We start from the raw sequence: 26,074 nt of genomic DNA, 5'->3' as shown, positions 1-26,074 counted from the left end.
CGATGAATAGAGCTGCACAGTATTGTCTCTTATCGATGCCGGTTATGATATCGTTTAGGACCTTGAGAGTGGCTGAGGTGCACCCATGACCAGCTCGGAACTAGATTGCATAGCGGAGAAGGTACGGTGGGATTCAAAATGGTCGGTGATCTGTTTGTTAATTTGGCTTTCGAAGACCTTAGAAAGGCAGGGTAGGATAGATATAGGTCTGTAGCAGTTTGGGTCTAGAGTGTCTCCCCCTTTGAAGAGGGGGATGACCGCGGCAGCATTCCAATCTTTGGGGATCTCAGACGATACAAAAGAGAGATTGAACAGGCTAGTAATAGGCGTTGCAATAATTTTGGCAGATCATTTGAGAAAGAGAGGGTCCAGATTGTCTAGCCCAGCTGATTTGTAGGGGTCCAGATTTTGCAGCTCATTCAGAACATCAGCTATCTGGATTTGGGAGAAGGAGAAATGGGGAGGCTTGGGCAAGTTGCTGTGGGGGGTACAGGGCTGTTGACCGGGGTAGGGGTAGCCAGGTGGAAAGCATGTCCAGTTGTAGAAAAATGCTTATTGAAATTCTCAATGATCGTAGATTTATCGGTGGTGACAGTGTTTCCTAGCTTCAGTGCAGTGGGCAGCTGGGAGGAGGTACTCTTATTCTCTGGACTTTACAGTGTCCCAGAACTTTTGAGTCTGTGCTACAGGATGCAAATTTCTGTTTGAAAAAGCTAGCCTTTGCTTTCCTAACTGCCTGTGTATATTGGTTCCATTTTACAGATGTCTGTTGAAAAATGTTTTTGGGAGATGCGATGGATCATTGGGGATCATTCAATATTCCCTTTCTTTTGTTGTTCAGTTAAATCATCCCATGTGAAGAGTCAACTCATTTAATTAAAGTTAAATTCGTAACTAAATTGTTTTTTAAATTTCTATTGGAAGGATTTAATCATTTGCAATTATGTCTACTTATAAAAAGGTTTATGTTTCTGCCTCCATATGATAAATATATCCAATGCAAAAATAATCTATATTTAAATGATATTAATATTAATTTGCATATATTATTGTTAATTCCCACTGAACGTTTCCATCTCTGAATATTCCCCAAAATGTGCAACCCTAGGTAGGACTAAATAGATTTAAATAGTGGAGTTAACTTGTAAACCATCAGTAGAGTAAAAACTTGTATTTTTTATTTGGTACATGGGAATTTAACCGCAAAAGTTGTGCTTCCCTACTTCTTCACGCACAGACTTTTCTCCGCAACAAGTGAAATTGATGGAACATGCGCATCTTTTATTTCTGCAGATTTTATCATGTTCGCATGAAAATGTTTGCAACGCATTTTTTTTTAACCAAATCTCCCCACCAAAAGAGGCCGAAATATCAGGCGATCTTTTTAAACAGCTCTTATATTAAAAGGGCATTATCATAATTTTCATTAATTCACAGGATTATTCCAACCTCATAGTATGGAAATATAAACACAGGGCCTTCAGAAAGTATTCACACCCCTTGACTTTTTCTGCGTTTTGTTGTTTTACAGCCTACCCTGTATGTCAAATTTTGTAAATTGACATTCTTTCATGTGTAGATGGGTGAGAGAAAAGACAACTATTTAATCCATTTTGAATTCAGGCTGTAACAAAAAAAAATGGAATAAATCAAGGAGTATGAATACTTTCTGAAGAAACTGTAAAATCTAATTTATGACTGCATTGGGCCTTAACTATTGAATAGTTACTTTATTGCCCATCTTGTGAGACACAAACACATTAAGACTTACATGGTCAGCCACAGAGCAGCACCTCTGGATGGAGAGCAGTTTAGGGATTAAGTCCCTTGCTCAAGGGCACAACAACAGGAAATGGTACCTTAGTGCTGGTACAGGATCAGTTTAGCCTTTTAGATAAAATTATATGGATAGGAGGGACTTAATCAGCACACTTTGTGAATATGAGCCCAGCAGCCCCTGTGTTGCCAACTTGAGACCGGTCTTAGAAACAATTCCTCAATAATTATGAAATGAGTCAGACAATCACATGGAAACATACGACTGAGCTTTGAAAGTATATAATTTAATTCCGCTTAATATGAAAATTCAAGCTCTCTGAAAACCAGATTGATAATCACCTGACATTTAATTCAGTACATGGAATACAAATGCTATTGAAATAATGTTCAAATGTGGTTGAGATTGTGTAAATGTAACTATCACCATGACCTAATAAGCACAATATAGATACAAAATCAATAGATACAAAATAAAACCCTGAGAGAAACTGTGATCCACACTATAATAAACCATCGCAATATAAAATAGCAATGGCTCAGTTATATACTTATTTAAAAAAATTATAATAATCAAATGCCTTCCTTGCAATGACAAAGAATAAGGGATGGTGCAGACATATCCTCTGAAAGTCCTTGGTAGAAATGCTATGAGCAGGAAAAAAATGTACGTCCATATACATGTAAAGTATTGGTGTGTTTAATACAATGCAAAATGTTCCTTGTTTTAATATCATTACAATAATAGCAGTCAGAACCATTCATCTTGAACATACAGTTGAGATTGATGTGCGTTTCAGTGTCGCCACCATCTGTCCAGCTATGAAGCTTTTAAACTGATAGAAGACAGATCTGAGTTGAAACACTATTTCTAATGTTTCAAATACTTTAAGCGTTTGCTTTAGCCTGCCTGGAGTGGGTTCGGGAAGGGTTTCCACTATTGGGACTTCTATTGGTTTCATTGCAACAGGCAAGCTCAATCGAGCACAGCTAAAGGATTTTGAATGATTTCAAATAGTATTTTAACCCAGGTATGGTTTAAGACAGGGGTCAACTGCAGAGAAAAGAGTAGTAAAACAAAACAATGTAACACTACTGGCCCACTAACAGGTTGCACTATTTGGTCTTGTATACTCAGGTTGTACAAATTATGTACAACACGTTTCACACAACTGTTGTGGTACAACAAATGTTTTTTTTTAGCACAAAAATGGTTACAGAAGTGATGTGGAGAAACTTTGTACAGACAAACTCTGTTGTATATCACACAACCATTCTGTTAAATGCGTTGTACAACATGAGTGAGTACAGGGCCTTTTGGGTACTGGTGAAAAACTGCAGGCCACACAAATAATAAAGAAAGGAAAGTATATCTCCTCCAGGTCAATGCTTTTCACATCTAACAAATACATTGACAAGAGTAAATATTATTAATACTAAATGATAACATAAAGGGAAACAAATCAAACAATAAGAGCAGAGCTACTGAGAACAAACTTCATTATAAACTGGGTGGTTCCAGCCCTAAATACGGATTGGCTGAAAGCCAAGGTATATCAGACTATACCACAGGTATGACAAAAAAATGTAAAGATTTCTTTTTACTGTTCTAATAACTTTTTACTGTTCTAATTACGTTGGTAACCTGTTTATAATAGCAATAAGGCACCTCAGGCATTTATGGTATATGGCCAATGTACTACGGCTAAGGGCTGTGGACACACGGCTGCGTCGTGCAGAAGAACATCCCTTAGTCATGGTATATTGGCCATATACACCACACCCCCCGAGGTGCCTTACTGCCATTATAAATTGGGTGGTTCGAGTCCTGAATGCTGATTTTCTGACAGCCATGGTATATCAGACCGTATACCACAGGTATGACAAAACATGTATTTTTAGTGCTCTAATTACATTGGTAACCAGTTTATAATAGCAATAAGGCACCTTGTGGGTTTGTAGTATATGGCCAATATACCGCGGCTACTCCACGTCGTGTCATGCTTAAGAACAGCCCTTTGCAGTGGTTTATTGGCCATATACAACACCCCCTCGGGCCTTACTGCTTAATTATAACACAACTAACTAAACAGAATGACAATTATTACTGCATACAAATGTAAAAAAAAACAATACATTAGACTATTGCATACAGTTCTCCAAATTACATGTATTTTATACAAGGTATGTTAAGAAATAACATACTTCCTTTGAACTATATAAAAACAAAATTCCAACAATTATGTACATTTTGGAATCATTATCAAATCCATAGCTTCCCGACTTCAATATCCTTAGATAAAACTACAACTCTGCATGTCTAAATGTGTAGCACGTTCTTTAAATAAAACACATTCTACGTCTCCGTCCCAAACAGCACCCTATTCCTGAAATGGTATGCTACTCAAAATGGGCCCTGGTCAAAAATAGTGCACTAGAGAATAGGGAACCATTTGGGATGCATTCTACAACTGCTGGCTCAAGTGTATAATACTAAATACTTGAATACAAACCATGGTGGATTGGAAAATTATTAGGAACCAGACTGTTCATGTCATAACAGTACTAATGAACCGGATGGCTATATCAATTCAAAAATATATACATCTAAAAACACAACTTAATCCAGATGTGAGTTAAATGTAGCCTAGTTACCAATCTGTTAAATGAATAGAATCAAAAACACAAGTAAAATCTCTTGACATATATGCAGAAATTCTGGTGACAGGTTTCACATAATTCAAAAAGGTCCAATGTTGCTGTTATCTCAATATAAAATATTTTCTGGGAAACAATTAAGTACCTTATGGTGCTGTTTTTTTTTGTTGTACAAAAATACGTTTTTAATTTAAAAAAAATTAGCAAAAGAGCAATTTCTCAAGTAACAATTTTGCTAGGACTGTCTGGGAGTGGTCTGAGTGGGGAGGGGAAAACCGAAAACTAGCTGTTATTGGCAGAGGTTTGGAACTCTTTCTTATTGGTCCATTAACTAATTTAGTCACCAGGCAGACCAATACTCCATCCGACTAAAACAGGCTGAAATTCCAGGTGGACTTTTCAAACAGGTTGTACACTAAAAGGGAATAATCATAATTTTCACAATATTATTCCAACCTCAGTGTGAAAATATATATACAAAACAGGAAAAAATACATGTTTGACTGCACTGTGCCTTTAAAAAGCTTTGGTTGCTATGTACATGGGAAAAAAAGAAAACCCCAGGTGGTGAATAAAAGGGATAACCTAGATTAGTCAAATAAATACAAAAGATGGAGCAAACTTGAGGTGTTGAAAGTGAGGTGAGAACACAGAACTGGAAAGGGAATGGCAAGCATTCCGATTAACACAAAATAAATATAAAAGCTATTTGAAAATAAATAATCCCAAACTAAATTAGTCAATATCAAACTAAAAACTAACTCAAAATCCCATTTGACTGAATTGTCAGGAAATACATTATTTTCCATTTAAAACATTCACCCCGTTGCCTTCAAGCATGTGCGCTTGTGCACACAAAGTAGACCCACGTCAAATGAATAATGGGTCATATCACTTATCAACTAAAATAGATTTCAGACATTTTTCATTGCCAATTTGATAAATACATGATTCCTTCATGTAAATTAAATGGTTTGATTGATGATTAGACAGATCAATTAATTGACCATATGTTTTCCATTAATCTGAGCGGTGCATGACCAACTAAATGTTGAGATGCTTCTCAATATATTCATATGAAGGTATGAATAATCCCAAATGTGAAAGCAGAGTGCCAAAGCAGAATGTGAATATTTCAGCGCTAGAAAAGCGCTATATAGATTCAAGCAATGATTGATCATTAAAGGGGACTGGGAAGGGGTATAGGGTGGAACATGAGTGGATGACAGGTTTAGGTGAGGACACCAGATGAACAAAAGTTGAATTATAGAACAAAAAATAAACAGTCTCTTAAAGCAGTCACGTCCTTCAAGTTATCTTTAAAATTACATCCATCTTTCCTCCGAGAATCATTCCTAAAAATCTTTCTCCATCCATCTCTCACAGGAGAAGCTTCCCATTGCGGTGTATTTTCAGAATCTTTCCTAGTCTCTGTTTTGCTGTTGCAAGTCCTTTCTTTGGACGTTTCCCTGAGATGAAGGAAGGAGGAGGCAATGGGTAAGAAAATATTTTGTCACATTTGTGAATGTCAATGTGCAGGGTCTTGTTCATTAGGCACCAAATGGAAGAAAACAGACATACAGGGAGGGACTATCTGGACATGTAATAATCATTTTCCATTGCAAAATGCTTTGAAACGTTTTCCGTTGCATGCCCTAATGAACACAACTCATGTCTATGTGCTGTGATGTTGTGTTTGTGTACTTACCTCCACCAGCTCCAGTGCTGCCGGGGCTGGCTAGCCCAGCAGTGGAGGCTGCTGATGGGGAGTAAGTGCTGCTGTTCTGGGGGGAGAGGGAGGGTCGTCTGGAGGTGAGGAATACCCCAGGAGCCATAGCAGCACTCCCTCTGGGGCCTCCAGGGCCGAACGGGCCAGGGCCTGCCGTGTACTCATGGTCCAGTAGGCTGGCAGAGTAGCACTCCATCCTCCGCTCAGGGCTGAAGTCAGGCGTGGGAGGCTCCGGGGCCGGAGGGGGGGAGGGAGGGGACAGCTCAGCCTGAGGGGGCTGTGGTGGGGCAACAGGGCGGGGCTTTTTGGTGTACTTCCTCTTGGTGGGTTTCTGGATCTCCTGGATGAATAAACAAACAAAACAGTTGACACGCACTCAGCTTACCTAGTTCCTTGGAGCATGGCATTTTGGCATTTTGACTCTCAATTGACAGTTGAGGGAAAACATTTCTTTGATGGCTGTCATATCTATTTGAATGCCTATAAGATTTTGTAAAAAAGGCACTACCGCTAACTGCCCTTCCTCTCTCAGAACTTTAACTTGTCCCAAACTGCTCGCAGAAGTGGAGAGGAGATACAGCAACACTTGGAGATCAATGGAATTCAATTTAAAAAGCTTATTTATTGCTAAAAGTAGATCCTCCTCCAACATATATCCCCTCTCACCTGTTGTGCCAGTTTGGCAGCAGCTGCAGCGAGGCCAGTCTCTACAGACGCTACTCTGGCCCCATCCCTTACTGGGCGCTCCTGTTTGGGCAGGGTGGGGGTCACCCGGGCTGAGGGAACAAGAGAAGATTTTAGTGGAATTCATCAAATCCCCCTACCAAATGGTTTCTAAAATGTTCAACTAAGTATCAACACATTTCCTTCGCTGATTTGGTGATGAAATATGTCCACGGTCCAACATTCAGGGACTTCAGTAATGAGTACCTTTGGGGCTCCAAGGAGTGTCGCCCCAGTTCCTCTTCCTCTTCATCTTGACCTGGTCCTCCTCATCAGACTCTAAGGACGGATAGACTGAAAACACAGACAGCCAAGGATAATGACTGTGACATCATTGGATCATTCACATTTAGTTAAGTATCCACAGTGCCCTGATTGGACCATGATTTAGACAAGCTAAGATGTTTGTGCATTCGTTTTTAGCTCGCCCGGGAACCAGTTAGGCAGAGTGTGCATATTTGAGACTAGGGCTGTTGCGGTGACATTGCCACACTGGCAGTCACGAGTCATGACCTCAGTCAAATTCCCTGTGACCGTTGGTCAAGGTAATCCCATCAAACTGTGCAAAGGAACGGTGTTGATGGGTAGCCTACCACATTTACTAATGGCCTGGTACTTGGCGCTCTATTTTCCCTCTAATCCAGCCTTTCTTAAAGTATTGGTTGCGACTAGGGCCAGCCCTCCCATTGGGCAAGATTAGGCAGCCGCACTTGAATTTGGGGCTGCATTTTGACAATTGGCTGCCACCCACCGGCGCCCCTGATCGGCTCCTACACCGCCGGCGGCACCCCAGACACCAGCTCATAGCGTTGCTGCAGTTCCCGCCCCCACCTCATTCCGCTTCTCCCGAAGTTCACTCCCACTATTCTTGGTAGCTATGGTGATGTGTGTTTATATGGGATTATCAAATTGTGAAACATTCATTTATCTGCCAATTAAATTACTTTTATTTTAGTTTTATGTTTGTGTGTGATGAAGACGATTAGTGATTAAGGCAATAGCCTAACCTAGCCTGTTAATGTTAGATAGCTACTACTAGTGGATAGAACTTTTGCTAAAAGTGAGCTATAGAGATTTAAAACAATGTGCTACCATGTTTAAGAAACTATTAGGAAGCGAATATAAAAAATAAAAATGAGATGACGTACAATCTCTAAACCAAAGAAATTGGCTGGTGAAATCTATCAGTATGCAGCAATGTCCATCAGCATGTGTGGAGAATGACAAGCCTACGAGGCCAGGCCATTCATTCGCCGAGATTCCACTCCTTATCCTGATGGGGCCCAGCCTGCACGAACATATCCCGTAAAGATCATTTCATATTTTGGCCACTCACTGGGATCTTGTGTTTTTGTCTGGGAGTCGGATTTAGCAGCAGCAGCACCACCGTCATCGGGGACGGGGAGCGACGAATCTGAGTCCGGGTCCAATATAGTAGGGTCTTCGCAGGGCAAAAAACATTAAAGATTCCAGTGATCGGCCCAAATAAATGAATGGATCTTTACGGGGTATGTTCGTGCAGGCTAGGCCACATCAGGATAAGGAGGGGAATTTCCCAAGAGAAGAGGGGCAACTAAAGTTTTCGGTGGCCCACTTCAATAGGAGGATGGCGAACTGGGAGACAGTGGAGACCATGGCTCGTCTATTCCAAGCAAAACGATGCAGCCTTCTGTTTTTGCTGCAAACTTTTTTCACACGTGTGCAAATCTGCGCTGGTCAGGGATGGAAAAGGGACTGGAAGAATCTGTGCCACCTCAGTTCGCATGAGAAGTCACATGACCACCTAGATTTCCAGAGGTGGAAGGAGCTGGAGATCAGGCTGGTGTCCAAGCAAACAGATGATTTGATTTCAGGACCATGGACAGCCACCCGAGAGAAAACATCGCTGACTGCAATGCAGCACCACAGCAGAGGAAACGGTGACGAAATAAATAAATGCTGAAACTGATGTTGGACAATCAAATTCGATGTGTAAATAAACAAAATTAGTTAAGGCTGGCTCATTGACATAAAGCTTGTTTTACACTGCTCCAGCGAAACGAGACCCGCCATGCATTTATGAAAGCACTTGTTTCCAAAGCTCAAATGATCTTACGCTTAAAAAAAAAAGTTATACAGGAATATTAAAATATATGTTAAATGTTATACAAGTGTTATTTTTTATTGTAAATTGTAACAACTATGGGGTCGTGCCATGTGTGATAACAGGTGGGATATTATTAATAAGAAACCAGGTTTCCTACTATAGGTAGTTGGCTGTATAGTGATAGCAACATTGTAACTCCGATGCAGGGGTTAAAATAAAACTCATTTCTGCCTGGTAAGGGACCTCCTATAAATGCACGCGTGCACCAACATTTATGGGCATAAAACATAGAATTAAATATAGTTGGAGCTCATTTCTTCACATTCCAAAAAATAAGTGGAAGCCTACCTGTTTGACAGACAGATAATGCTATCCATAGATTTCGGTATAGCCAAAACACTCCAATACTGTCGCATGCACTGATTAAAATACCTCCTTGTCTGGGAAGGGCTTGGTGTGTTTGGTTAAAAGCAGTGCTCGAATTGAGTGAGGGTATCACATATCATTTTTGCCCTTTTCTTTAACAAAGAGTATCTATTGTTTACTTTATAATCTGAAATAAATACATAAAACGTATCTAGATTATATCAAGCGTTCTATAACAATGCTTAACTCGGTGATGCCTTATGGTAGAAACATGTTCGAAAATGCCCGCGAAAAACGTGACTCAGATGCATATGGGGATATATTGATTCCTCTCTATGACAATCTGAAGCTAAACTAATATTCTAGATAAAATTTACTATTCTGTACCTATTAATTGAGCTTTCTCTTTCGGAAAAAGAGATGTTTGTTTAAACCCAGGCAGCTTTTAGGGAAGCACTTCTGTGGTTTGGTTAAACAACGGATGAGTAGCCAGCAGTTGAAGCTTGCATGTTTCTGTGTCAGTAGAGCTTCTGTCTGGGTGGAAAGGTAACTTTTGAAAGTGCCATGCTTAGATTCACACTGATGTCTAAGCGTTGCAAACAAGACACTCTGGTTGGACATTGAGAAATAAGGTAAGAATGCCTATTTCTCTGTCCATTCTACTCTGAAACTTATATTTTCATTATCCACCTTTATTTTGAGACTTTTCAGACAACATGTTTTCCCCCAATCAACACACCACAACTGCATATGTTTGTCTCGGCTAGCGCGGCAGAAGGTACAGGGCCGGCCCTTGTCGCAACCCTGTTAATGATGGGTCAGCGTAAATGCATAATTATTTAATTAAATTACTGGAATTTATTTGGCCAAGTGCCACTGCGCTCTTGGTTCAGGGCGCTCTCTGCTTAGCAGCGGTCTCTGCTCAGTTTGGCAGCTGCGCAAGTGGGAGATGCCCGAGTGCTTTGCGGTTTACTGGATATTTTTTATGCAGTTTCCTTGAAGAGCACTCCGCGACACACACACTGTGGCGCTGTCGTTCAGCAACAGATGACGCGTTATCAGCCACTGACTTGTCATTCCCACTCACCACTGTAATCAAATGTACTAATGCTAGCCACAAATTCTGACTGAGCTCAATCGTCAATGAAACGCAAATACAGCTATGAATTTCTTTCATACAAACCTAGATAAATAACAAGGAGCGGCCACAATATTCTAGCGATCCGCACAGAGAGCTGTTATGTTATGTGTTATGCTGTTAGTTGGTTGTGTTGTACTTACCAGTACCCAGTGTTCGCAGGGTCTGACCTGCCAATCAACCTACCATCTGACAATCACAGGAATGCCTAGAATGTTCTGATGTCAGGCATCCTGGTGGTTGATGGAGTGTGTGTGTGTGTGTGTGGGGGGGGGGGGGGGGGGGGTGGTGGTCTGGTAGGGGGATGGAGCATTGCAAGTTAAGGCCAAGTTTAGCCATTGTTCTCTCGCTTACTAGGCTACGACCAAACAGTAGCCTGTGTGGAGTTGGGTTATTAACCGTGAATTCGTAAACTCAATCCTCTGTCTGGACAATTGTTCCTTTGTGATCTAGCCTGGTCATTACAATATGTTTTGTGCGGGGAAATGCTTAACGTTAGTAATGAGTCTCTCAAAACAAAACAAATTAATAAAAACAACACGTCCTGACCAAACATCCAGAGCATTACAGTAAACCCAGGGAGTTCTTTCAAAACGGCAGAATGCTTCAGGAAACAGTGCTTCGACAGTGTAAGTAAGCTAGCAAGGCATTGTTGTCATTTTATAACAGATGATGATAAGCAGAGTACTCTCTCAAAGTAACTTAGATGCGAGTTTCTCTTTCAAACATTCCCCTGGTGTGCAAATAAACATGAATAGATATTTAATTCCATTTGTTTTAGGCTGGCAGGAGGGCAATGGAATGTACCGATATTTAGCTGCCTTGGTAGCAGCTAATGGGGATACATAATAAATACACATCTAATAGCTACCGTTAGCCAAAGCAAGCAAATTAGCTAGCTAGCTAGTGATGTGTAACCCTAAGGCTAAGTAATAGTGCAGATGAAAAATAAAACGGGCCCCCTGTACATCTTACTGTAGAAATGATTGTGGTTAAACAAGTCTAGGTTGGAACTTTTGTATAATTTATATTCTGAACTGGAATAAACTGTTTTGAAGCCTGATGCTTGTTGAGGCACACACACAGTTCTGAGTTGCTCATCTACAGCAGGAAGCGGTCTCCTGCCTGGCTGATGTTCTGGTCCAGTTTGGCACCACATACCTACGCGAGTCAGGGTTCTCAACTCTGGCATACTTAAGAAACAAGTAAAGTAACAGACTCAATGCTGAGCATGACCTCAGGGTTGCACTGTTAAAAACGGAGCCCAGAATAGACCTGTTTGTTGAAAACTAACTAGCCACACACCTCTCATTAGGATTGTGTGTTTTCTGTTATACATCTGTGTGAGGTGATCAATCAGTTTATTCCAGTTCAGAATACAAATTATTACTAGTATTTTAAAAGCAACAGTTCCAACCTAGACCTGTTTTCAACAAGAAGTTCTACAGTAAGAGGTACAGTAGGCCTGAATTTTTCATCTGTACTGTTACTCCGTGTTGCGTTATCAAAAAGCCTGTGTTCAGTTTATTCCAGTTCAGATTGAAAATCATTTATTGTATTTTAACAGCAACAGTTACAACCTAGACAGATTATTCCAGAACCCCTGCTCTAAATCACCCTCGGGTTTGTGCCATGGAGGAGATCTTCGTGGGCCATACCTGGTCTCAGGGTAGTGCATTGGTGGCCTGTTGATATCCCTCTAGTGGTGTGGGGCTGTGCTTTGGCAAAGTGGGTGGGCTTATATCCTGCCTGGTTGGCCCTGTCCGCAAGTATTGTCGGACAGGGCCAGTGTCTCCTGACCCCTCCCGTCTCAGCCTCCAGTATTTATGCTGCAATAGTTTGTGTCGGGGGGGCAAGGGTCAGTCTGTTATATCTGGAGTATTTCTCCTGTCTTATCCTGTGTGAATTTAAGTACGCTCCCTCTAATTCTCTCTCTCCCTCTCAGAGGACTTGAGCCCTGGAACCATGCCTGATAACGCCGTGCTGTCCCCAGTCCACCTGGTTGTGCTTCTGCTCCAGTTTCAACTGTTCTGCCTGCGGCTATGGAACCCTGACCTGTTCACCGGACGTGCTACCTTGTCCCGGACCTGCTGTTTTCGACTATCTCTACCGCACCTGCTGTCTCTAACTCTGAATGATTGGCTATGAAAAGCCAACTGACATTTACTCCTGAGGTGCTGACCTGTTGCACCCTCTACAACCACTGTAATGATGATTATTATTATTAGACCCTGCTGGTCATCTATGAATGTTTGAACATCTTGGTCACTGTTATAATCTCCACCCGGCACAGCCAGAAGAGGATTGGCCACCCCTCATAGCCTGGTTCCTCTCTAGGTTTCTTTCTAGGTTTTGGCCTTTCTAGGGAGTTTTTCCTAGCCACCGTGCTTCTACATCTGCATTGCTTGCTGTTTGGGGTTTTAGGCTGGGTTTCTATACAGCACTTTGTGACATTGGCTGATGTAAAAAGGGCTTTATGAATACATTTGATTGATATGTAAGAGTTGATTAATGGGGAAAAATAAACATGAATAGATATTTATATGGGTATTTCATTGCATTTGTTTTAGGATGGCTTAAGGCCAATGGAGTGTACCGATATTTACATATAGTTGCATGTTTTCATAAGCTTGGGTCCCAGGAAAACACAGAATTTATCATTTGGGTCCGAGGCTAAAAAAGTTTTAGAACCCCTGCTGTAATCACTCTCAAGCACCGGTGTGTCATTCGACTCTAGGGGGTTAAACCGGAGCCATTACCGGAAGGGAACGAGGCACAGAGCGAGCAGCTGTAGGCTATTAGGGGCTGGGGGCCGTGCGTAAGACACGAGAGCATAGGCGGTGCCTCCATAAGGCTAGAGGAAGCTAAGCTTTCCTTAAAGTACATTTTTATTAAATTGCCAAATTATTTTCTGCAGAGACGCTGCAGAGATGGTTGTCCTGGAAGGTTCTCCCATTTCCACAGAGGAACTCTGGAGCTCTGTCAGAGTGACCATTGGGTTCTTGGTCCCCTCCCTGACCAAGGCCCTTCTTCCCCGATTGCTCGGTTTGGCCGGGCGGACAGCTCTAGGAAGAGTCTTGGTGGATCCAAACTTCTTCCATTTAAGAATGATGGAGGCCATTGAGTTCTTGGGGACCTTCAATGCTGCAGAATTGTTTTGGTACCCTTCCCTAGATCTGTGCCTCGACACAATCCTGTCTCGGAGCTCTACAGACAATTCCTTCCACCTCATGGCTTGGTTTTTGCTCTGACAGGCACTGTCAACTGTGGGACCTAATATAGACGTGTGTGCCTTTCCAAATCATGTCCAAATCATTAGAATTTACCACAGTTGGACTCCAATCAAGTTGTATAAACATCTCAAAGATGATCAATGGAAATAGGATGTATCTGAGCTCAATTTCGAGTCTCCTGTAAATAAGGTATCCATTTTATATTTTTAATACATTTGCAAAAATGTCTAAAAACCTGTTATGGTTTTATCATTATGAGGTATTGTGTGTAGATTGATTGATCCATGTTAGAATAAGTCTGTAACATAACAACATGTGGGAAACAGTCAAAAAGGTCTGAATACTTCCCAAATGCACTGTATATCTATACCCACGCCCAAATGCACTGTATATCTATACCCACGCCCAAATGCACTGTATATCTATACCCACGCCCAAATGCACTGTATATCTATACCCACGCCCAAATGCACTGTATATCTATACCCACGCCCGAATGCACTGTATATCTATACCCACGCCCAAATGCACTGTATATCTATACCCACGCCCAAATGCACTGTATATCTATACCCACGCCCAAATGCACTGTATATCTATACCCACGCCCACACCCGAATGCACTGTATATCTATACCCACGCCCAAATGCACTGTATATCTATACCCACGCCCGAATGCACTGTATATCTATACCCACGCCCAAATGCACTGTATATCTATACCCACGCCCAAATGCACTGTATATCTATACCCACGCCCACACCCGAATGCACTGTATATCTATACCCACGCCCAAATGCACTGTATATCTATACCCACGCCCGAATGCACTGTATATCTATACCCACGCCCAAATGCACTGTATATCTATACCCACGCCCAAATGCACTGTATATCTATACCCACGCCCAAATGCACTGTATATCTATACCCACGCCCGAATGCACTGTATATCTATACCCACGCCCAAATGCACTGTATATCTATACCCACGCCCAAATGCACTGTATATCTATACCCACGCCCAAATGCACTGTATATCTATACCCACGCCCACACCCGAATGCACTGTATATCTATACCCACGCCCAAATGCACTGTATATCTATACCCACGCCCGAATGCACTGTATATCTATACCCACGCCCAAATGCACTGTATATCTATACCCACGCCCAAATGCACTGTATATCTATACCCACGCCCAAATGCACTGTATATCTATACCCACGCCCAAATGCACTGTATATCTATACCCACGCCCGAATGCACTGTATATCTATACCCACGCCCGAATGCACTGTATATCTATACCCACGCCCGAATGCACTGTATATCTATACCCACGCCCGAATGCACTGTATATCTATACCCACGCCCGAATGCACTGTATATCTATACCCACGCCCAAATGCACTGTATATCTATACCCACGCCCAAATGCACTGTATATCTATACCTACGCCCAAATGCACTGTATATCTATACCCACGCCCAAATGCACTGTATATCTATACCCACGCCCAAATGCACTGTATATCTATACCCACGCCCAAATGCACTGTATATCTATACCCACGCCCAAATGCACTGTATATCTATACCCACGCCCAAATGCACTGTATATCTATACCCACGCCCAAATGCACTGTATATCTATACCCACGCCCAAATGCACTGTATATCTATACCCACGCCCACACCCGAATGCACTGTATATCTATGCCCACACGCGAATGCACTGTATATCTATACCCACGCCCAAATGCACTGTATATCTATACCCACGCCCGAATGCACTGTATATCTATACCCACGCCCACACCCGAATGCACTGTATATCTATACCCACGCCCACACCCGAATGCACTGTATATCTATACCCACGCCCACACCCGAATGCACTGTATATCTATACCCACGCCCACACCCGAATGCACTGTATATCTATACCCACGCCCACACCCGAATGCACTGTATATCTATACCCACGCCCACACCCGAATGCACTGTATATCTATGCCCACACGCGAATGCACTGTATATCTATACCCACGCCCAAATGCACTGTATATCTATACCCACGCCCGAATGCACTGTATATCTATACCCACGCCCACATGCACTGTATATCTATACCCACGCCCGAATGCACTGTATATCTATATCTATCTGTATTTCTAAGCAAACAGCTGGAGGCAGGGCTTTCTCCTATAGAGCTCAATTTTTATGGAATGGTCTGCCTACCCATGTGAGAGACGCAGACTCGGTCTCAACCTTTAAGTCTTTACTGAAGACTCATCTCTTCAGTGGGTCATATGATTGAGTGTAGTCTGGCCCAGGAGTGTGAAGGTGAACGGAAAGGCTCTGGAGCAACGAACCGCCCTTGCTGTCTCTGCCTGGCAGGTTCCCCTCTCTCCACTGGGATTCTCTGCCTCTAACCCTATTACAGGGGCTGAGTCACTGGCTTACTGGTGCTCTTCCATGCCGTCCCTAGGAGGGGTGCGTCACTTGAGTGGGTTGAGTCACTGACGTGATCTTCCTGTCTGGGTTGGCGCCCCCCCTTGGGTTGTGCCGTGGCGGAGATCTTTGTAGGCTATACTCGGCCATGTCTCAGGATGGTAAGTTGGTGATTGAAGATATCCCTCTAGTGGTGTGGGGGCTGTGCTTTGGCAAAGTGGGTGGGGTTATATCCTGCCTGTTTGGCCCTGTCCGGGGGTATCATCGGATGGGGCCACAGTGTCTCCTGACCCCTCCTGTCTCAGCCGCCAGTATTTATGCTGCATTAGTTTATGTGTCGGGGGGCTAGGGTCAGTTTGTTATATCTGGAGTACTTCTCCTGTCTTATCCGGTGTCCTGTGTGTATTTAAGTATGCTCTCTCTAATTCTCTCTTTCTCTCAGAGGACCTAAACCTTAGGACCATGCCTCAGGACTACCTGGCATGATGTCTCCTTACTGTCCCCAGTCCACCTAGCCGTGCTGCTGCTCCAGTTTAAACTGTTCTGCCTGCGGCTATGGAACCCTGACCTGTTCACCGGACGTGCTACCTGTCCCAGACCTGCTGTTTTCAACTCTCTAGAGACAACAGGAGCGGTAGAGATACTCTTAATGATTGGCAATGAAAAGCCAACTGACATTTACTCCTAAGGTGCTGACTTGTTGCACCCTCGACAACTACTGTGATTATTATTATTATTTGACCATGCTGGTCATTTATGAACATCTTGGCCATGTTCTGTTATAATCTCCACCCGGCACAGCCAGAAGAGGACTGGCCACCCCTCATAGCTTGGTTCCTCTCTAGGTTTCTTCCTAGGTTTTGGTCTTTCTAGGTAGTTTTTTAGCCACCATGCTTCTACACCTGCATTGCTTGCTGTTTGGGGTTTTAGGCTGGGTTTCTGTACAGCACTTTGTGACATCGGCTGATGTAAGAAGGGCTTTATAAATACATTTGATATATATCTCTCTAATTAGTGCACACAACAAAGTAGATTGTTGAGTTGTGACTGTCAGTGAAAAACAGACCCAGCCAGGCATATTGCAATATATATATATATATTTTTTAATACAAATTGTGGTACATTTTTTGGAAAGCAAATGGCTATTGCTATAAAGAGATGGCAATGAAAAGATTCCAATCTGTCTTTTAGTTATCAAAATGCTCAACTTGAGCTAACAGTAGCCTATCTTACTGGCACTAGCGGAGAACATGGGCCATATCCCCAGTGAGTGGCAGCAGCCTCCGGGGCAGTGCTCCTTCCTCCTATGACTTGCCTGGTTAATAGTAGTACATTATATAGGGACTAGGGTGTCATATGGACGCACACAGCCTATGACTCACCATACTCTGCGTCTTTAAAACAGGTGCCAAGAGTCTCCTGCTCATCTGTGCTCTCCTCATCACTAAGGTGACGGGCCGGCCGTTTGACAGCCCGTTTCCCGGGGCGCTGGAACGTCGTCTTCTCTTTAGAGGCGCTTCCTGTTCTGCTCTTATTGTCTCCTGTCACCCACACGGCTCTCCCTCCTTTCTCTTTGACTAATCCCAGTCCCTCAGACAGCCCTCCAGAGACAGAGAGAGGGGAGGAAGAGGAGGAGGACGAAGAAGAGGAGGAAGAGGAGGGAGGGTTGGCCATGGAGAGCATTCCCTGAATGGCTTCTCGTGTGCTGGGAGAGGCTGGCGCTTCCTCACTGGAGGGTAGAGAGAGAAGAGTGATCAAGATTCACCAAACAACTAAATGTAGTTTGAGTAAGAATTCAAATTAGATCTGTTGCAAAAACTTTGATTACGCAAGTCGTCCAAGCTTCTCAGTAATGTAAATGGAATAAACAGTAAAACAATCTTCCACATTTCGTTGGCTCCATTATCCACTTGACTTCAGAAAGATTAAAAAAAAATAAAAAAAAATACATGATAGTCTGAAACAAAATGTATTCAGAGTGCTGATTAAGTGTCTGGAATTGCGAGGCAGATCCTACCTGAGAGCAGAGTCCAGCCCTGCCACCTGTTTGCTGGCCTTCAGCAGGTCCAGGATGCCCCCGGCTCCACCCTTCACTCCATGGACAGTCACGGTCTCCTCCTCATCTGTAGTGTAGTCCTCTTCAATGTCGAAGTCCACCTCTCCGGGTTCCCTGATGCGATGGGGGTCAGAGCAAGGTTTGGCCCTTGGTAGCTTCCGGGGAAGACCTGAGGAGACAAGGGTTTTCATGTTCATTTTTGTTTTTTTCCGTAGCGGGTTTTGTTGCCAAGTGTGCCCTGATGGAATACGATCTAGGCCAGGGGTCTCCAACCTTTTCTAGCACGAGAGCTACTTTTAAAAAATGAAACATGTCGCAACCTACTCTTTATATGTAGCTTTCAAATAGGCACATTCTTCTCTTGTACACAAAGGACCTGGCGATGAGTAGAAGAGATGTGTTTTCTGTCAATATACTTGGTAAAATAATGGTTAATAAACAGTATTTGGCGTGACAGGCCCCATAAAAATTATATTTTGTATTTTCCTGAAAATGGATGTTGAAGACCATTCGATTTTGTGAGTAATTCCCCTTTAATTGCACATCTAGCAAGAGAGGAATGTGTCGGTCTAGCGATGTTTCTGCTATTAGGCCTACTGCTGCAACAAGTCATGGCAGAGTTTGTAAAACAATGGCCAACAATCATTATTAGTTCAGTCAGGTAAGCCAACTTTGCAGTTAACATTGTACAATTGTTTTTCTGTCTAGCCACCAGACGGTTCATCATTGGCACCATTAACTGGCTACATACAGAGTGATAGACAATATTGCTGGACATTTATTTGGAAAGGGAAAGAGGGTCAGTTGTACAACAATGCATTCAACTGAAATGTGTCTTTCGCATTTAACCCAACCCCTCTGAATCAGAGAGGTACGGAGGGCTGCCTTCAACATCATTGGCGCCCGGAGAACAGTGAGGTAACTGCCTTGCTCAGGTGCAGAATGACAGATTTTTACCTTGTCAGCTCGGGAATTCAATCCAGCAACCTTTCGGTTACTTGCCCAACGCGCCTACCTGCCGCCCCAGATATTGTGTAACGTTTGGCTAACCAGGGGTGGCATAATGACACTGTGCCTTTGATTGGATAGTAGCAGGGAGCTTTATGTTTATCACAGTTAAAGATGGAACACATGAAAAAATAGCATGTACTTTTAGAATTGCTTGGCAAGCTACTCACAGGTGGCCTGGTAGCTACTAGTAGGTCACGATCTACCTGTGGGAGATCCATACGCACGAGGTGGGTTCTAGTTTGTGGCGCCACCAACCGACAGAACCTACCCCGCACAATACACTACATGACCAACAGTATGCTCGTCTAACATCTCATTCTAAATCATGGCCATTAATATGGAGTTGGTCCCACATTTGCTGACATAACAGCCTCCACTCTTCTGGGAAGGCTATCCACTAGATGTTGGAACATTGCTGAGGGGACTTGCTTCCATTCAGCAACAAGAGTATTAGTGAGGTTGGGCATTGATGTTGAGCGATTAGGCCTGGCTCGCAGTGTGTATATGACCAATACAATTTAATAACGATAACACTCAATGACCCAAAGGTCTCTTTAAAAACCTTCCTCAAGGCTCAGAAGGATGAACTGAATGCCCCAACAGGAGCAGAAAACTGTTGTAGTCTTCAGTAATGAATGCTATTATGAAGCAGGTGCTCCCCACTACATATTACATTCAAACTACGTAGATGATGTACTCTCTCACCACTGAGTTTCTTCTTGCTAGATCCTCCAGCCTTGCGTCGTGGAGGGGGAGTTTCATCAATCTGCAGTTCGTCCTCGGACTCAAAATCTGACAAGGTAGACCCTCCCATAGCATGGTGCTGGAATTGAGATGCACGGCGCGCACTGTTACTTATGCCTGAACGACCACCCTTCTTCCTGTGGGCAGAAATAAGGATGGATGACACTGAAATGTAGCAAGAACAGTACGAGAGAGAGACACAGACAGCGAGGCAGAGGCAGGCAGGCCGGCCAGCCAGCCGGAGAGGCAGGCAGGCCGGCCAGCCAGCCGGAGAGGCAGGCAGCCCGGCCAGCCAGCCGGAGAGGCAGGCAGCCCGGCCAGCCAGCCGGAGAGGCAGGCAGCCCGGCCAGCCAGCCGGAGAGGCAGGCAGCCAGCCAGCCGGAGAGGCAGGCAGCCAGCCAGCCGGAGAGGCAGGCAGCCAGCCAGCCGGAGAGGCAGGCAGCCAGCCAGCCGGAGAGGCAGGCAGCCAGCCAGCCGGAGAGGCAGGCAGCCAGCCAGCCGGAGAGGCAGGCAGCCAGCCAGCCGGAGAGGCAGGCAGCCAGCCAGCCAGAGAGGCAGGCAGCCAGCCAGCCAGAGAGGCATACAGCGAGGCAGGCAGCCAGAAAGGCATGCAGCGAGGCAGGCAGCCAGAAAGGCATGCAGCGAGGCAGGCAGCCAGAAAGGCATGCAGCGAGGCAGGCAGCCAGAAAGGCATGCAGCGAGGCAGGCAGCCAGAAAGGCATGCAGCGAGGCAGGCAGCCAGAAAGGCATGCAGCGAGGCAGGCAGCCAGAAAGGCATGCAGCGAGGCAGGCAGCCAGAAAGGCATGCAGCGAGGCAGGCAGCCAGAAAGGCATGCAGCGAGGCAGGCAGCCAGAAAGGCATGCAGCGAGGCAGGCAGCCAGAAAGGCATGCAGCGAGGCAGGCAGCCAGAAAGGCATGCAGCGAGGCAGGCAGCCAGAAAGGCATGCAGCGAGGCAGGCAGCCAGCGAGCCAGCCAGCCAGAGAGGCAGGCAGCCAGCCAGCCAGAAAGGCATGCAGCGAGGCAGGCAGCCAGATGGCCAGCCAGCGAGGCAGCCAGCCAGAGAGGACAGCCTGCAGCCAGCCAGAGAGGACGCCATGCAGCCAGCCAGAGAGGACGCCATGCAGCCAGCCAGAGAGGACGCCATGCAGCCAGCCAGAGAGGACGCCATGCAGCCAGGCAGAGGAGACGGCAGGCAGCAAGGCAGAGGAGACGGCAGGCAGCAAGGCAGGCAGACAGCGAGCCAGGCGGGGAGGCAGACAGCGAGGCAGGCAGGCAGAAAGGGCGCCAGCCAAGCAGGCAGAGCGCCAGCTAGCCAGACAGCCAGGATGGCAGACAGCCAGAGAGGCAGGATGGCAGGCAGACCGAGAGGATGGCAGGCAGACCGAGAGGATGGCAGGCAGACCGAGAGGATGGCAGGCAGACCGAGAGGATGGCAGGCAGACCGAGAGGATGGCAGGCAGACCGAGAGGATGGCAGGCAGACCGAGAGGATGGCAGGCAGACCGAGAGGATGGCAGGCAGACCGAGAGGATGGCAGGCAGACCGAGAGGATGGCAGGCAGACAGCCAGCCACACAGAGAGACAGACAGAGATAGAGGCAGGCTGGCAGAGGTAGGCAGGCAGACAGAGAGAGAGAGGCAGGCAGGCAGGCAGACAGAGAGAGAGGCAGGCAGACAGAGAGGCAATGCTTGACAGAGGCAGGCAGGCAGACAAAGTGAGAAAGGGTGAGGGAAAAAGGTGAGAGATGAAGATTTGGCGTGAAGTTCATGAAGAGTCTCCTGACCTCCCAGTCTTACCCCTGTATTTTGCCGTTGGTCAGCACCAGTTTCAATTTGCTCTTGCTCATTTTCCCTGCAAACTCCTCCAGAGGCAGCTCTAACTGGAGACGGAGAGGAATGGCACAATCCTGTTAGCATTTCACTATAATACACATTAACAATGTGAGGCTGAGAGCCAAAGTACATTTAGACTTTCAACCTTATTTGTTCCAGAGAGAGAAATGTTGAACAATCAGTCATACCTTCTTCTTGTTTTTCTTGTTTCCACATTGGAATTTCTTCAGTGTGTGTTTGGTGTGGATCTCCAGGAGGTCCAACTCGCCTGCCTCTTTCATTAAGCCCTTTTGACCCTTCTTCTTGGGGCTGGGGGACATATCCTTGGGTTTGGGGCCTCTCTTCTTCCCCGGGGGGCGGCCTGGACTCTGGGAGACAGCTAGAGGGGAGGCTTTGGGGAGGGGGGTGGGGAAGCCCTGTGTAGAGGTGAAAGGAGCCGCAGGACGGCCTTGCTGGAAGATGTCCTGTGGTGGCAGAGAGGGGAAGACAGAGTCTCAGTAAGCCAGACTGAAATTTGATGGTGCCTCACACTATAGGTGCGACCTGAACTGTACTGGCTCAGATATTTTCTATGGAGGACGAACAACCAGGCCAGCCCAGTAGCTTGGCTCGGTCAGTGTACTCTATGAAATATTTCCCTCTGCATACCTCAACAAGTCGTATCTCCTTGGCCAGGTCCTTCACTAGACGCTGAGTCTCTATGGTCTCTGGAATCTCCACCTCGTGGTCAGTCAGCGACTAGCCAGAGCACAAAAACATCACAAAACACAAAGACTACTGCGCCCAATATAACTAGCTTCATGACACCTTCATGCCATTGTTCATAATGTTTATGACTGCCTATGACAGGTGTTATTATGTAGCTGCTATAAAGGCTTAATTAATGCATTCATAAGGGGCCTACAATAAAGAATCACCTCTTTGCGTGTCCACATGCGGAAAGCATTGTTGAGGGCCTTGGCTCCATGGACCAGGTAGGAAGCAGGGTGTCTGCGGTTCTCTCGCAGACCTGTAAAGTAGACCAGTATAGAAGTTAAAGGTTCTTGACAAGCATTGCCCAAACATATGCAGTTCAGCAGAGGTGGGGGCTAAAACTATGATTTATGATGAAGCGCCTCACCTCTGAATGTGTCCAGCAGGTGCTTGCCAACATACCAACACACTGTCTCAAAGTTTGGAAACCTGAACAGGTCTGCTGTACTCAACCTCTTCTCTATTTCATATGCTCTGATTGGAAGAGAACACAGAACACAGGGAGAATGGTATTAGACATTTGGTATTTAAGCAATAAGGCCCAAGGGGGATGTGGAATATGGCCAATATACCACGACTAAGGGCTGTTCTTACACACAACCCAACGCGGAGTAATTAGAGCAGTAAAAATAAATGTTTTGGCATACCCGTGGTATACGGTCTGAAATACCACGGCTGTCAGCCAATCAGCATTTAGGGCTGGAACCACCCAGTTTATAATAGAATGTAGAGTAGGAATACACGTCTCTAGTACAATGGTAATATAAAACGTCTCTGGTACAATGGTAATATAAAACGTACATTTTAGTCATTTAGCAGACGCTCTTATCCAGAGTGAATTATAGGAGCAACAAGGGCACGTCAACAGAGCCTTGTCGGCTCGGGGATTCAAACCGACACGTTACTGGCCCAACGCTCTAACCGCTAGGCTACCTGCCGCCACGTATAACGTGAGCAATTTTCCAAATGGCATTCTAGTTTTGATGTTGAGAGAGAGGTTGCTAAGATCAGTTGAGAAAAGCGGAGTACCGTAGGTGATGTGACTAATGTTTTAGGTAGAGGCAGGGGTGAAGGGACTCACCGGAGCTGCATGTCAATGTTGAGGCTGTGTAGGAAATTCCCTCCGAAGGCCACACAGTCCACAGGAGTCAGCACAGCGTGGATCCATCCTGAGAGACACACACACACACACACACACACAGGTACATGTGAACAACTCACACATATACAGGTAAACTATTCATTTATGCATGTACTATTCGCACATAATATACTGAGTCCTGACGAACTCCACCGGAAATGTACTGCATGTCAAACCCAATAGCAGGCCTGTCACAGGACTATCACCGGACAGTTTATTTGGTACACCATCCCGTTCACAAAAATGGATCACTCCTACAGAGAGTGAGTCCATGGCTTGCTATACAAAGCAGGCAGACAGGCATCCAAGTTACTGTTTGATTGAAAGTTAGAATGGGTAAAATGAGTGACTTAAGCGACTAAGCGTGGTATGATCTCGGTGCCAGGCACGGCAGATTCAGGATCTCAGAAACGGCCGGCCTCCTGGGCTTTTCACGCACAACATTGTCTAGGGTTTCCCAAGAATGGTGCCACAAACAAAAAACATCCAGTCAGAGGCAGTCCTGTGGACAAAAACAACTTATTGATGAGAGGTTGAAGGAGAATGACAAGAATCGAGCAAGCTAACAGGCAGGCCACAAACAGACAACGGCGCAGTACAACAGTGGTGTACAGAACGGCATCTCGGAACACACAACTCGTTGGTCCTTGTCATGGATGTGAGCTATTGCAGCAGACAGTGGGCACGCGATCACCAACACTGGACAATTGAGAAGTGGAAAAACATTGCCTGGTCTGACAAACCCCGGTTCCTGTTGAGTCATGCTGATGGCCGAGTCAGGATTTGGTGTAAGCAGCATGAGTTCATGGATGACATTGCGTCAGCATGGTCAAACATCCCTGTGGGATGTTTCCATCTTGTAAAATCACTTCCCCAAACAATTCAGGCTGTTCTGGAGGCAAGGGGGGGGTCCAACCCGGTACTAGATGGGTGTACCTAATAGTACACTACATGGATGTACTCTAGATCCCGCAAACTCAACTTTGGAACTCAAAGCCAGTTCCACTGTGTTTTCATCATTGCCCTCTAATCAGGGACTGATTTAGACCCGGGAAACTTCTGACAACACTGAATACCTGTTGGGATGAAGAGCGAGGGTGAATACCTGTTGGGATGAAGAGCGAGGGTGAATACCTGTTGGGATGAAGAGCGAGGGTGAATACCTGTTGGGATGAAGAGCGAGGGTGAATACCTGTTGGGATGAAGAGCGAGGGTGAATACCTGTTGGGATGAAGAGCGAGGGTGAATACCTGTTGGGATGAAGAGCGAGGGTGAATACCTGTTGGGATGAAGAGCGAGGGTGAATACCTGTTGGGATGAAGAGCGAGGGTGAATACCTGTTGGGATGAAGAGCGAGGGTGAATACCTGTTGGGATGAAGAGCGAGGGTGAATACCTGTTGGGATGAAGAGCGAGGGTGAATACCTGTTGGGATGAAGAGCGAGGGTGAATACCTGTTGGGATGAAGAGCGAGGGTGAATACCTGTTGGGATGAAGAGCGAGGGTGAATACCTGTTGGGATGAAGAGCGAGGGTGAATACCTGTTGGGATGAAGAGCGAGGGTGAATACCTGTTGGGATGAAGAGCGAGGGTGAATACCTGTTGGGATGAAGAGCGAGGGTGAATACCTGTTGGGATGAAGAGCGTGTTCCCTTGTCTGACGGAACACTTGTAGCACATGTCCACCTGGTCCCCGAAAAACATCTCGTTCTGATTGGACGAGGAGCTCCAGCGCTCAAACAGGGCCAGGTTGGCTGGCGTGGGGGAGATCAGGTAGAAGATCTTCTCACCCTGAGAGACACACAGACATTTATCTAACAGTGCTTATTAAATCAACCTTTCAGTTGATCAACATTTTATTCCACATGAACGTAAGCTTTGCATGCTGATCAGACCGGCCACGTAGCATGCGCGAGAGTTGCAAAATAAAATGTACACATACATTTTATATAATAAATTCATCCAAACTGCTCACGGGAGTCTGCATAGCCTGGCACTAACATAGAACTTGGTTCTATTTCAGACGCTTGATGTGCTGCAAGTCCCGCCTCTCCCATCTACTCATACCCAAGGTGGTGATTGAAAGATCCACACTCCAGTTAGTGGCGGTAATGCACATTAAAGTTGGTTGCCAACTGCCATATAAAATCCACAGAAGAAGGATGAACTTATCAAAGAAAACAAACTAAAAACAAACTAGGTTTCTCCTTTTTATCTGTGGATTAATTGTCGGAGTAGAGAACGCATGATTTTGTATGACTCAACATGGATAAAAATTCTACAAAGTTCCAGCTAAAAAAAGGACCATATGCAATCCAAGTCAAATAACAACCCAATGTTTATCTCCAAGGACAAATTTGTTAGCA

The 26,074-nt window shown here is 45.0% G+C and overlaps 1 protein-coding gene across 2 annotated transcripts in view; it reads right to left on the bottom strand.

The window, feature by feature from the left end:
• Positions 1 to 2,460: 2,460 nt before the first annotated feature.
• LOC129829646 (histone lysine demethylase PHF8-like) overlaps positions 2,461 to 26,074 on the bottom strand; it is a 36,204-nt gene continuing 12,590 nt past the window's right edge. For both annotated transcript variants that reach the window (XM_055891463.1, XM_055891464.1), the window contains exons 8-21: positions 25,337 to 25,499; positions 23,650 to 23,737; positions 22,936 to 23,042; positions 22,733 to 22,824; positions 22,464 to 22,553; positions 22,004 to 22,279; positions 21,780 to 21,862; positions 19,944 to 20,119; positions 18,189 to 18,396; positions 17,554 to 17,900; positions 7,094 to 7,180; positions 6,830 to 6,939; positions 6,143 to 6,503; positions 2,461 to 5,903 (exon numbers count right to left, since the gene is read on the bottom strand). In XM_055891463.1, the coding sequence (XP_055747438.1) occupies positions 5,815 to 5,903; positions 6,143 to 6,503; positions 6,830 to 6,939; positions 7,094 to 7,180; positions 17,554 to 17,900; positions 18,189 to 18,396; positions 19,944 to 20,119; positions 21,780 to 21,862; positions 22,004 to 22,279; positions 22,464 to 22,553; positions 22,733 to 22,824; positions 22,936 to 23,042; positions 23,650 to 23,737; positions 25,337 to 25,499 (2,277 nt within the window). In that variant the 3' untranslated portion in view covers positions 2,461 to 5,814. The remainder of the gene's footprint in view (positions 5,904 to 6,142; positions 6,504 to 6,829; positions 6,940 to 7,093; positions 7,181 to 17,553; positions 17,901 to 18,188; positions 18,397 to 19,943; positions 20,120 to 21,779; positions 21,863 to 22,003; positions 22,280 to 22,463; positions 22,554 to 22,732; positions 22,825 to 22,935; positions 23,043 to 23,649; positions 23,738 to 25,336; positions 25,500 to 26,074) is intronic.

The sequence above is a fragment of the Salvelinus fontinalis genome, chromosome 31, assembly GCF_029448725.1.
Source record: "Salvelinus fontinalis isolate EN_2023a chromosome 31, ASM2944872v1, whole genome shotgun sequence".
Lineage (NCBI taxonomy): Eukaryota > Metazoa > Chordata > Actinopteri > Salmoniformes > Salmonidae > Salvelinus > Salvelinus fontinalis.
Note: the sequence above shows the minus strand (reverse complement) of the source record. Positions and strands in the feature narration are given on the sequence as shown.